Raw genomic sequence first — 12,118 nt, 5'->3', positions numbered from 1 at the left:
GCCATCACTTGAGACTTTCAAGAAGAGACTGGACTGCAATCTGTCAGAAATGGTGTAGGGTCTCCTGCTTGGGCAGGGGGTTGGACTAGATGACCTACAAGGTCTCTTCCAACTCTATTATTTTGTTAATTGCAAGGTTAGTTTTAGCTCCAGTTGCAAAATTGTAAAATTAATCTTGAGCTTTATTGCAAAATTGCCAAGTTATTCTTCGGTTTCATCCTAGAACCTAGGTCGAATTGCAAAGTTAGTCTTGGGTCTAATTTCAAAATTGCAAATTACTCTTAGGTTTAATCCAAATCCAATCCCACCTGCTCGGGAGCACCTGGATCATCACTTTGGGGAAAAATTGCCCTGTTAGTTTTGGATTAATCCAAGCTTTGTCTCATGAGGAAGTGCAAATGGGTGATTTGGGGGGAGTGGGGGCAGGATTTTAGCAGGGGTCAAACTCTTCCTCTGGAAAAATGTTCACATCACTTCTACCTTTGCCTCTGGTTTGCCAAGTCCCACGTTCTGGTGTTTTGAAGCCGAGGGGATGAAGCAAGTGTTTGCAGCATAGATCAGTAGCCTTCCTTCCTTGCTTCAGAGTCAGTTCAGTAAATTGTGCTCGCTGAGTGTACAGTTGCACAACAGGGAACCAAGGTTAAGCCAAAGCCAGCTCCTCCCCGGTGGAACCGATGAGGAAGCACAAAGGAAATGTGTGTTCACTTAGCACAGGGGTCCCCAAACTTGGCCACTTTGAAGACTTGTGGATTTCAACTCCCGGAAGCCCACAAGTCTTCAAGCGGCCAAGTTTGGAGACCTCTGGCTTAGCAGGTAGAACAGAAAAATAACGCAAAATTTCATGGCATCCTAACCCAGAGGGTGTGCGGGAGGCTAATGGCTTGGGACTTGGGTGACTGACATCGTGGGCCCTGCTCGTTCTGGGAAACCCAAGAGAGAAAACTTGAATCCTTCCCCAAATGGATGTCAGCTCCACAGGCCCCTGGACTCCTCTCTTTGGGGCCAGTTTGGAGATAAGGATGGGCTTTCTCCGTTAGAACTTTGGAAAGCATGCAAGGAGGAAGCGAAGCATGAAACTGTTCTCGGATAACAGATAATCAGAGTTGGATGACTCTTGTAGGTCATCTAGTCCAACCCCCCGCCCAAGCGGGAGACCCTACACCATTTCTGACAGATGGGGGTCCAATCTCTTCTTGAAAGTCTCAAGTGATGAAGCTCCCACAACTTCTGAGGGCAACTTCTGTTCCATGGGTGGATTGTTCTCACTGAAGGTTGTAGGATGTGTAGGTGAGATGATGGTTGTTGGTCTTGGGGGGCGGGTTGGATGTTTTAGTCTTCGCTACCGTAGGGTTTTGGAAACTTCTTGAAGTTGATGGGAGCAGTGTTGAAGCAGAAGAGGGGAGAAAAAGAGAAGGTGATGGAGGTGAGATGGAGGAAAAGAGATGGAGAAGAAAATGGAGATTGAAAAGGAGGTGGAAGAAGGAGATGAGATGGAGATCAGACGGAGATAGAGATAGAGAAGAAGATGGAGAAGATGAGACAGAGATGAAGGAGATGGTGAACAAGGTGGAGATGAAGGAGATGAGATGCAGAAGCTGATAGAGATGGAGATAGAGGCGGAGATGAGATGGAGAAGGAGAAGATGAGATGGAGATGGTGATGAAGATGAAATGGAGATGAAGGAGAAGGAGATGATGGAGATGAAATGTGATGGAGAAGGAGATGGAGATGGAGAAGGAGAAGGAGAAGATGAGATGGTGATGGAGATGAGATGGAGAAGGAAATGAAGATGAAGGAGATGGAGATACAGATGGAGAAGGAGATGAAATGGAGAAGCTGATAGAGATGAAGATGAGAAGGACAAGATGAGATGGTGATGGAGAAGGAAATGAAGATGAAGGAGATGGAGATACAGATGGAGAAGGAGAAGATGTGGGTGATGGAGATGAAGGAGATGGAGATGATGAAGATGAGATGGAGAAGGAGATGAAATGGAGAAGCTGATAGAGATGAAGATAGAGATGGAGATGAGAAGGACAAGATGAGATGGTGATGGAGAAGGAAACGGAGATGAGATGGAAATGCAGGAGACAAGGATGGAGACGAGGTGGAGGAGCAGCTGAAGGTGATGCAGAAGGAGACGGAAATGAAGGAGATAAAAAATGAGGAAGTGATGGCGATGAGATGGAAAAAGAGAAGGAAGGAGGTTGGGTTTTGTTCATGGGGTTCAAACCTAGAATTTGGAAGGGCCCAATCCCCAAGTTTCAGGCTCGACCCTCCGTGTTGCAGCTCACAAGATCGAGGAGCAGGTGGTCAGCGGGAATCTTTCAAAAGGAAACTCTGAATTAATCCTCTCAGGTCCAACCGAGATGCTCAGCTTGGCCTGTTCTGTGGCAAGTGGCCTTGTGCCCCCATAACTTGCAACCTGGTCCCTCTTTGCATGAGCCTCTTTGTCTATTCATATAAGAGTTGGGGTTCTTTCCTCACAAGATCCGTGCCCAAAACAGCATGTTCTGCTTTAAAATAAAAAAAGACACCACTGAATTCTGCGTTAGGGTCTGAAACAAAACCGGCACAGAGGCTTTCTTTACAAAATGTCATTTAGAGCAGACAGTGCTCTTTCCCTCCTATCTCAACCTACGATCTCCAACCACTTCGTACGTCTGTGGTACTCCGAAGCCCATTATGCTTGTTATTCCCTCGGCTCCGTTTTGCATCTTTCAGTCACGCTGACGCTTTTTCCTTTTATCCTCCTCCTTTGTGTTTTCAAAGCCGGGTGACTCACCGGATTACTTAGTGGGAATCTTCCTTTATTGTTCTCCAAGATCATGTCAAGACGACGTCGCACCAGGTGTAGAGAAGGTTTTGATGTGCCAGGCGTGGCCCTTTGTCCCAGGGAGTTGGTTTTGGGGTGGCGTGCGCACGCGTCTGCATTTTTAATTCACGGAAGGCGGGGGGAGGAAACCAGAGCTATAACTTCCATTTACACCGAACACCCGAGCTTCGTGGATAGGTCTGTGTGCAAAAAATGGCGCCCTGTCTTTTGAAGGCACCCTTCTCAATTCCTCACCAGCTCTTTGACGGCATTATATTTTTCTCTCTCGGGAAGAACGCGTACATTTTGAGCGCCAGGAATGTTTGGTATTTCACTTGGCCGCCCTGTCACCTGACATAAGAAAGTTAGGAGGTTGTTTCCTTGCAGACGTCTCATGACCCAACTAAGTAACATCATCAGCTCCACAAGGGAGTGATGTTTGTGGAGAGGAAGGGGAGGAGAAGGAGAGAGGAGAGGAGAGAGGAGGAGGAGGAGGACCATGGGGTCCTTGGTGCTCTCTGAGCTGAAGTTGTTTCCTTGCAGACGTCTCATGACCCAACTAAGTAACATCATCAGCTCCACAAGGGAGTGATGTTTGTGGAGAGGAAGGGAGGAGGAGGAGGGGAAGGAGAGAGGAGGGGAAAGAGGAGGAGGAGGAGGACCATGGGGTCCTTGGTGCTCTCTGAGCTGAAGTTGTTTTTTGCAGACGTCTCATGATCCAACTAAGTAACATCATCAGCTCCACAAGGGAGTGATGTTTGTGGAGAGGAAGGGGAGGAGAAGGAGAGAGGAGAGGAGAGGAGAGGAGGAGGGGGAAAGCAGGAGGAGGAGAAGGAGGAAAATAATGACTGTGGGGTCCTTGGTGCTCTCTGAGCTGAAGTTGTTTCCTTGCAAACGTTTCATGACCCAACTAGGTAACGTCATCGGCTCTAGAAGGGGGTGGGGTTAGGGTTTGCAGAGAGGAAGAAGAGGAGGACAAGAACGGGTAGTGGGGACATTGGTGCTCTCTGACTTGGGCTGTTCTCTTGCAGGCGTTTCCTGACCCAACTAGGTAACGTCATCAGTGCCAGAAGGGAGGAGGGTTTGCAGAGACCAGGGAGGGGGAGAACGGAGGGCGAATACCTGTATTTTGTGTGTGTTGGCTTGTCTCTCTCTGTGTGTGTGTGTCTCCTTTTACATATATATGTATGTATATTTCTTTTTGCTTTCCAGATTAAGACATCAAGCTCACAAAGAACTTTACGCCTACAAACAGGTGAGCCCGGTTTAACTTTCCCTTATCCAGGCAAATGGAGAGTAAATTCTCATTATTTGCATCAGTTATGCTCTAATGCAGGGGGGTCCCAAAACTTGGCCACTTTTAACACGTGTGGATTTCAACTCCCAGAATTCTCCAGCCAGCAGAGGATTCTGGGAGTTGAAGTCCCCACGTCTTAAAAGTGGCCAAGTTTGGGGGACCCCTGTTCTATTGCCTTAATAAGACCACACTTGGAATATCGCATCGAGTTCTGGATGCCACAATATTAAAAAAAAAAAATGTTGTTGAGACTCTAAAAAGAGAGCAGAGAAGAGCAACGAAGATGATTAGGGGAACTGGAGGCTAAAACCTATAAAGAAGGGTTGAGTGAGCTACGTATGTCTAGTTTGACGAAGAGAAGGACCAGGGGAGGCAGGATAGCAGACTTCCAATCTCTCAGGGGCTGCCCCAAAGAAGAGGGAGTCAAGCTATCATCCAAAGCCCCTGAAACAGGAGAAGCAGCAATGGCTGTTAACACGGCGAAAACCAATCTGGGAGTCCAACTCCCAGATTGTCTTGAGACGGTATAAAAACTCCTCCTTTGGGCACAAGGTTGGACTAGAAGGCCTCCAAGGGTCCCTTTCAGCCCTAGGCTTCTAGGAATTCGTCTCTTTCCAGCAAGGACTGGGCCATTTTAAAGTGAGCCATTGGATGACTCTGCATTTGTCCTATAAGCAGAACCACCAAGGAGTCCTCAGTGAGGAAGCTTACAAACATCTTACAAACTTCCTTCCATTAGTCACCTCTGGATTTCAACTTCCCAGAATTCCCGAGCCCAACATGATGACCGTTGCTGAGAATTCTGGGAGTTGATGTATAAGGTAGACTTCCTGGTTGAGGAAAGTTCATTCATTCATTCATTCATTTATTCATTCATTCTAAAGACTTCAGAAAATGCTTTTGCTTGTATTTTGGTTTTTTGCTTGCTTTGCATTGATAGCATTCTTCTACCAACGTATTATTCTTTATTTTCAGGTGATCCTAAAGGAAAAAGTCAAAGAACTCAATTTGCACGAGGTAAGCTGGTCTCTCAGTTGCTTAAACTGCCATTGATTAAGTTCTCAGCATCTCAGGCTAAACCATACATACAATGAGCGATTGAGGGAAATAGATATGTCTAACAAGAAGGCCTAGGGGTGAACACGATAGTATGTCTTTCAATCTCTCAGGGGCTGCCCCAAAAGAAGAGGGAGTCAAGCTATCCTCTAAAGCTCCTGAAGGCAGGACAAGAAGCAACGGATGGAAACTAATCAAGGAGAGAAGCAACCTGGGACTAAGGAGGAATTTATCTCCGCAATTAACTAGTGGAACAGTTTGCCTCCATAAATTCTGGGTGCTCCATCACTGGAGGTTTTTAAGAAGAAATTGGACAGCCATTTATCTGAAATGGTATAAGGTTTCCAGGCTGAGCCTGAGGTTGGTCTAGAAGACCTCCAAGGTCCCTTCCAACCCTGTTATTCTATGTTCTATTTTGTTATAAGTCAAGCTCCACCTCCATTGTCACGTCTAGATCTTCATTGTAATTTAGCCTGGGTAGCAGACTGCTTTTGGAGTTCATGTCTGTCTGTCTATCATCTATATCTACTATATCTATCTATCTATCTATCTATCTATCTATCTATCTATCTATCTATCTATCTATCTATCTATCTATCTATCTATCTATCTATCTATCTATCTATCTATCTATCTATCTATCTATCTATCTATCTATCTATCTATTATCTATCTATCTATCTATCTATCTATCTATCTATCTATCCATCCATCCATCCATCCATCCATCCATCCATCTACCTACTATTTATCATCTATATGTACTTATCCATCCATTTAACTATTATTTATCATCTATCATCTATTTATCTACTATTTATCTACTATCTATCATCCACCTATCTATCTACTTATCTATCTTCTATCTATTATCATCTATCTGTATCTACTTTTTATCATCCATTTATCATCTATCATCTATCTTTGCTATTTATCCATTTATCTACTATTTATCTACTATCATCCACCTACTATTTATCTCTTCTATCTATCAATCTACAATTTATCAATTTATCTATCTACTATCTATCTACTATTTATCTATCTTCTATCTATCATCTATCTGTCATCCATCCATCTATATCATCTATATCTATTTTTATCATCCATCTATTATCCATTTATCTATCTATCTATCTACCTATCATCTATCTATCTATCTATCTATCTATCTATCTATCTATCTATCTATCTATCTATCTATCATCCATCTATCTATCTATCTATCATCTACTCTTTCTCTCACCTCTTCGTCTCTCTAATCTACCTGTCTGCTGATCGTGTCTGTCTACCTGTCTTATCAAATGTAGAAACCAACCATCTCATTCCCCAGAGCAAAACAAAGCAGAATTACTCCCCCAGAACCAGCTGGACGCATCCAGCGAACTCCCTCCTAATGGGTCTCCATGGAAGGAGAGACTTTAATCCTAGCGCATGGGGTGATGTCGCCACCCAGCTGACCTTGGCTCACCTGGGAAAGGGCAGGCAGGGTTTGATCTGGGGCGTTCTCAGGCAGGAAACCCATCAGGGAAATGCAGAGTTGGAACTAAGATTGGGAAGGTGGAAAAAAGAAAAAACATTGTCCCAAGATAACAATGACTAGACCAGGTTCTGGCCAAAACAACCTCCAGGAGTGTTTTATGTTGTTGAGTTCAACTACAGGCTGGTTTTCCATTTTTACTCCCAAATCCGTAGCAATACCCAGAAACCCTTTCAAAAGTAGGAATAAGAATCAGAGAAAATTCCCAGCAAGTTTAAAAACCAAAACCAAAAACAATGACTCATTCTTCCTCAGAAGTTGGGAGAAACCCTGTTGTGTTTTCCCTACTGACTAAAAGGTAATTTTAATGGGTTTTGTCCAGCTTTTCGATCAAAGTCATGTTATGCACGGTAGGTGTTTTCATTGTGCAGGAAAAGAAAAAAGAGATTTTGCCTTTTTATAGACGCAGGGAGCATTTCCCTCCGAGACAACCGTTGGAATTATTTATTGATTTTCCAGAAAATTCCTTTTGGCTGTTTTATTAACATCCCCCAATCCCTCCTTGTCCCATTTCTGTGCTTTTGACATTCCCTTGCAGACTCTGTAAAATCAGAAAAAAAGACAAGATTGGTTTAAAAAAACTAAACAGGGAGGGAGGGGAAGGGAGGGAGGGAGGGAGGGAGGGAGGGAGGAAGGAAGGAAGGAAGGAAGGAAGGAAGGAAGGAGGAAGGAGAGAGAGAGGAGAATAGGAAGGAAGATATGGAATATATTATAAGAAGGAAGGAGGGAAGGAGAGGGAGGAAGGGGAAGGAAGGAAGGAAGGAAGGAAGGAAGGAAGGAAGGAAGGAAGGAAGAAAGGAAGAAAAGGAAGAGGAAGGGGAAGGAAGAGGAAGAAGTGTCAGAAGAAGCGAAGGTCAGAGAAAAGAGCAAGGGGAAGGAATTAAGAGGAAGGGAGGAACGAGAAAGGGAAGAGAAGGAAGCTCAGAGAAAAGAAGAGCAAGGGGAAGGAAGGAAGGAAGGAAGGAAGGAAGGAAGGAAGGAAGGAAGGAAGGAAGGAAGGAAGGAAGGATGGATATATATATATATATATGGAGCCTGGGCCATCTGTCAGCCCTCAGATGGAGAGTCCACAGCCCCCAGGTCTGGAGGTGGCTGATGAGGAAGAGGAGGAACAGCCGGGTCCGGTGCCTGACGCATAGATGCACAGAAGGCAGAGGAGAGGAGAGCCGTGGAAATCTATGGGCCGGTCCTTGGGGTGGAAGAGCCACTGCTGCTAGTGAGGCCCCACCCGAGCTCTGGGGATCAAAGGCAGTGGGGGGCGGAGATGAACAGGGGTGGCAGGCAACTATTCATCTCCCTGCCGGACAGACTTGTGAGCCTGAGGTGGGAGACGAACCTTTTGCCAGGGCAATAAAGGAATCTTTTGAGTTCACTTCAGAGGGTTTGTCGTGTTTGGGGAGCTGGGTGAGAACACCCACATCTATTTCTGCACATGCAGGATATTCTGGATCTAACTGCCTAGCTGATAAAACGATGCCTTTTTTAAAACAAAAAACTTTTCTTCTGCTTCTTTTTCAGATCTGTGCGGTTTGTTTAGAAGAATTCAGACCCAAAGATGAACTGGGAATTTGTCCGTGCAAACACGCGTTCCACAGGAAGTAAGTCCCGATCGGCTAGGACACGGCGCTCCCCGTTTGGAAACAGTTCAGGCTCGTGGACTTAAAACTCCCAGAATTCCCCGGCCAGCATGTGACCGCGGGGAAGGTATTGGCTGCATCCCCCGCCATCACAGGAGCAAAATTCGGGCACTTGGTAACCGGCATGTGTTTTATGACAAGTTTGCTGGATTTGTTTAACTACCATATGATTCACTTAACAGCAGCAGTGATTCGCTTAACGGCTGTGGGGGAAAAAGTCACCAGGTGGGGCCAAACTCATTTAACAACTTACCTTGCTTAGCAACAGAATTTTTTGGTGTCGTTTAATGACCTCGTAATCCCTTCCGGGGTGGAGTTGAGGCAGCTGAATGGAGCTGAGTGTTTACTGGCTGGATGCCCTTCCCGTTGCTGGTGCGGAGTTGGCCGCAGATCTATTCTCATTGTGCCCAGAGAGAGAAAAAATATCTGCCTCCGTCTAGGCTCGAACTCACAGCCTCCTGATGGCGAGGGGAGAGCTCTAGGCCACCGTACCACTCCTCCTTAGCAACAAAAAATGCTAGGCTCAATTGGGGTCGTAAGCTGAGGACTATCTCTGAAGCTTATTTTTCTTTCTTTCTTTCTCCTGACAGATGCCTTATTAAGTGGTTGGAGGTCCGAAAAGTTTGTCCTCTCTGCAACATGGCCGTCCTGCAGTTGGCCCAGCTCCACAGCAAGCCGGATCACCCCGGACCGCCCCAGGAACCCCTGCCTGGCACAGCCAACATTGTATAGCTACCCGACGGCTGCCCCTTCGTCCTCCCTCACAGACTCCAATTCCCGCAGAGACTCCTCGCCAATGGCTGGGCCCGCTGCTCACGGCCTCCAAGCGTTTTCTCGGGCACCCTTTATCTCATGAAAAACAAAACAAACAAAAAAATCCGACCGGGACTCACCGAAGGGGGAACCGATTTCCCTCCAACTAGGGTGGAAGGGAAATAAACCCGACCGGATGGGAGCTGCAAGGACGCAGGAACGCTGGCGAGTCTCCGGTTTTGTTTTGTCTCTTCGATTTTATTTTATTATTTTTTTCTTTTTCTACGTGCACTTTACCAAGAGTCTTGGATTCAAATTCAGGCGGCCAGCAAGAAAGAGAAAAAGAGAGAGAAAGGAAGAGAGAGAGAAAGGAAGACGCCATGGGGAGCAAGCGAGAGTCCATCTCCAGTGAGAGAGAGAAAAGCCGCAACGTGAGAAAATTTGCGTTTGGATTCCAGCATCTTTTCGCAAACGACTTCAAGGGGTCCCGGAGCCGAAATCCAGCAAGAGAATCCTTGTTGGAGGAAGAGCCAGGAGGACGATAAGATTTCGAACAACTTCAGTGCGATTTCCTGCGACGTCTGGATCGGGAAAGGGAATTCCCTCCAGAGGAAACACCGCTCCGTTCAAAAAACGAGGACGGGGTTCTCCTGGAATTGTGACTTTGAGAGAAGGGGGGCGGGCGTGGCCAATCTACCCGAAGCCTCGGGGAATAGCCCGGTGAAAAGGGAAGGCGGGAAGAAGGTTCTCGCCGACGTCGGCTACTTTAGGAGACACCAAGGAGGCGCCGATGAGGTCCCTTTTTCAGCCTGGATAAATTCCTTGGGACTTTTGTAGGGACAATGGGACAGGCCGCGCGACCTCCGCTTCCCATTCCCCTAATGTGAATCCTTTCCCGGATGGTTTGCCGGCACAGAAAAGACGCCTGCGGAATTTGCGTGGATTTGGTTTTCTTTTTCTTTTTCCCCCCCAATGTAAAAGTGAGGTGCATTTTCGGGCCCCGGATGGAGTGTTTAAAAAACGGGTTTTGCGAGAGTTACGAGCAGATTTGGGTGGCGCAGTTCCTCCGAGTAGAGAGCAACGGTTGTAAATATATATATATATATATATATTTACAACCCAGGCTTAGGTCGCGCGTGCTGGTTGACCAAGACGGAAAATAAATAAAATGAGGGAAAGGCGAGGAATTCTGAAAACACCCCCACCCCTTGCCTGAAATCTCGTGATATTGCCAAGAGTCACGCCCCCTCTTGTGTGAAATCAGCCAGAACTTGTCAAATGTTTTATTTCAATTATTATGGGGAAGCAGCTAGGATGGCTTCTACCCATTGCCCTTATCATCATCATCATCTTCTTTTAACGACTCCATAATCCCTTGCGGGGTGGAGTCTGGGAAACTGAATGGAGCTGAGTGTTTACTGGCCAGATGCCTTTCCTATCCCCAGGGCGGAGTTATATTCAGAAGAGATATTCTCATTGTGCCCAGAGAGAGAAATATCTGCCTCTACCCAGGATCAAACTCTCACAGCTTCCTGATGGTGAGGCAAGAGCTGCACCACTCCCCGGTTGCACTTATATCCCACCCCCCAAACTGGTGGCTCTACCGGTGCGTGTGGGACTACAGCTCCCAAAATTCCCAGCCATTCCAAACTGAGAATTCTGGGAACGGCAGCCCCCAAACCATCTGGAGGGCAGCTGAGAACGGCAAGCCACCGAAACAAAAACGCTTCTTTTTCCAAATCCTTTTATTCTCCGCTCACCCAAAATCTGGACTTCCATCCGATTGATGCACTTTTTTTTTTCTTCATTAGAAGAAGTTTTTTTATTTTTTTTAATCATTAGAATCCATTAGATCAAGGGCAAGAATTGAGGACTTCTTGAAAATACCTGCTTGGGTTAGAATGAGCAAGGTTCTAGACCTCGTTGTCCCTGAGAAATCGTCAGGTGCATTTCATACAAGCGAGGCGGGAAGCAACCTCTTTTAAGTTTGATTCCCTTGCGGCGTTATTATTTAATGGTTTCGAATTGTTTAGAGCAGAGGTCTCCAACCTTGGCAACTTTAAGACTTGTGGACTTCAACTCCCAGAATTCTCCAGCCAGCATAGCTGGCTGGAGAATTCTGGGAGTTGAAGTCCACAAGTCTTAAAGTTGCCAAAGTTGGAGACCTCTGGTTTAGAGGATGCAAGGAGGGATTCCTCGCCCAGTGTTAACAACCCTCAGTGTAAGTTTTCCTAATTTTGGAATAGGCCACAGCTGTCCAATCTTGGCCACTTTTTAAGACCGGTGGGCTTCAGCACCCAGAATTCCCCAGCCAGCTGTGCCAAAGTTGGACACCCTGGTGTAGATCGTCCCTTCTGATAATAAAGATAATTTCCTGATTTCTGGCACACGTTTCATGGAGGGTGGCGAGAACAGCCTAGGCCGGTGACGGCGAACCTTTTTGGTGTGCCGAAAAGTGCGTTGCCTGCCGGCACCCATAATGCAATGCGTCCTGCGCATGCACACGCACCACCACCACCACCCCTGCCCCCTTACTTGCACCGGGCATGTGCGCGCCTACGAGCTGATTTTCGGCCCGTTTGACGCCTTTTTCAGCCTCAAATAACTGGAAGTGATGAAACGGACCCGTTTTTTCGGCCTCCCGGGGCTGCAGAGGCTTCCCTTGAACCTCTGGGAGGCCGAAAAAGGCCTCAAATGGTCCGAAAATCAGCTCGTAGGCGCGCACATGCGCAGTGCAGGTAAGTTTGGCTGGGGCTCGCATGCCCACCCAAATGGCTCCGTGCCATAGGTTCGCCATCACGGGCTTAGCGCACACAATTTTCCTTAACTATCTTAGAAGATCCAAGTCCAGTTATACTCCCCCCTTCTGTTTCCCCCCCCCCCAAAAAAAACCCCTCATTTTGTAAAATTGTGTGACTCTTTTGAGAGTTTATGAACCTTAGGGAATCCAACCCGGATTCATAGACGCATTTGTACACTAAATACATATATATATATATTAAATTCTGCAGCAGAATTTT

The 12,118-nt window shown here is 46.5% G+C and overlaps 1 protein-coding gene across 5 annotated transcripts in view; it reads left to right on the top strand.

Moving 5' to 3' along the window:
- Positions 1-10,920, top strand: part of RNF24 (ring finger protein 24) — a 60,363-nt gene extending 49,443 nt beyond the window's left edge. For all 5 annotated transcript variants that reach the window (XM_087962690.1, XM_087962692.1, XM_087962689.1 and 2 more), the window contains 4 exons: positions 4,028-4,070; positions 5,088-5,129; positions 8,227-8,306; positions 8,936-10,920. In XM_087962690.1, the coding sequence (XP_087818816.1) occupies positions 4,028-4,070; positions 5,088-5,129; positions 8,227-8,306; positions 8,936-9,077 (307 nt within the window). In that variant the 3' untranslated portion in view covers positions 9,078-10,920. The remainder of the gene's footprint in view (positions 1-4,027; positions 4,071-5,087; positions 5,130-8,226; positions 8,307-8,935) is intronic.
- Positions 10,921-12,118: the final 1,198 nt, after the last annotated feature.

This window comes from Notechis scutatus, chromosome 4, assembly GCF_049901735.1.
Source record: "Notechis scutatus isolate UNSWTSFEM ecotype Mainland chromosome 4, rNotScu1.2, whole genome shotgun sequence".
Classification (NCBI taxonomy): Eukaryota; Metazoa; Chordata; class Lepidosauria; order Squamata; family Elapidae; genus Notechis; species Notechis scutatus.
Note: the sequence above shows the minus strand (reverse complement) of the source record. Positions and strands in the feature narration are given on the sequence as shown.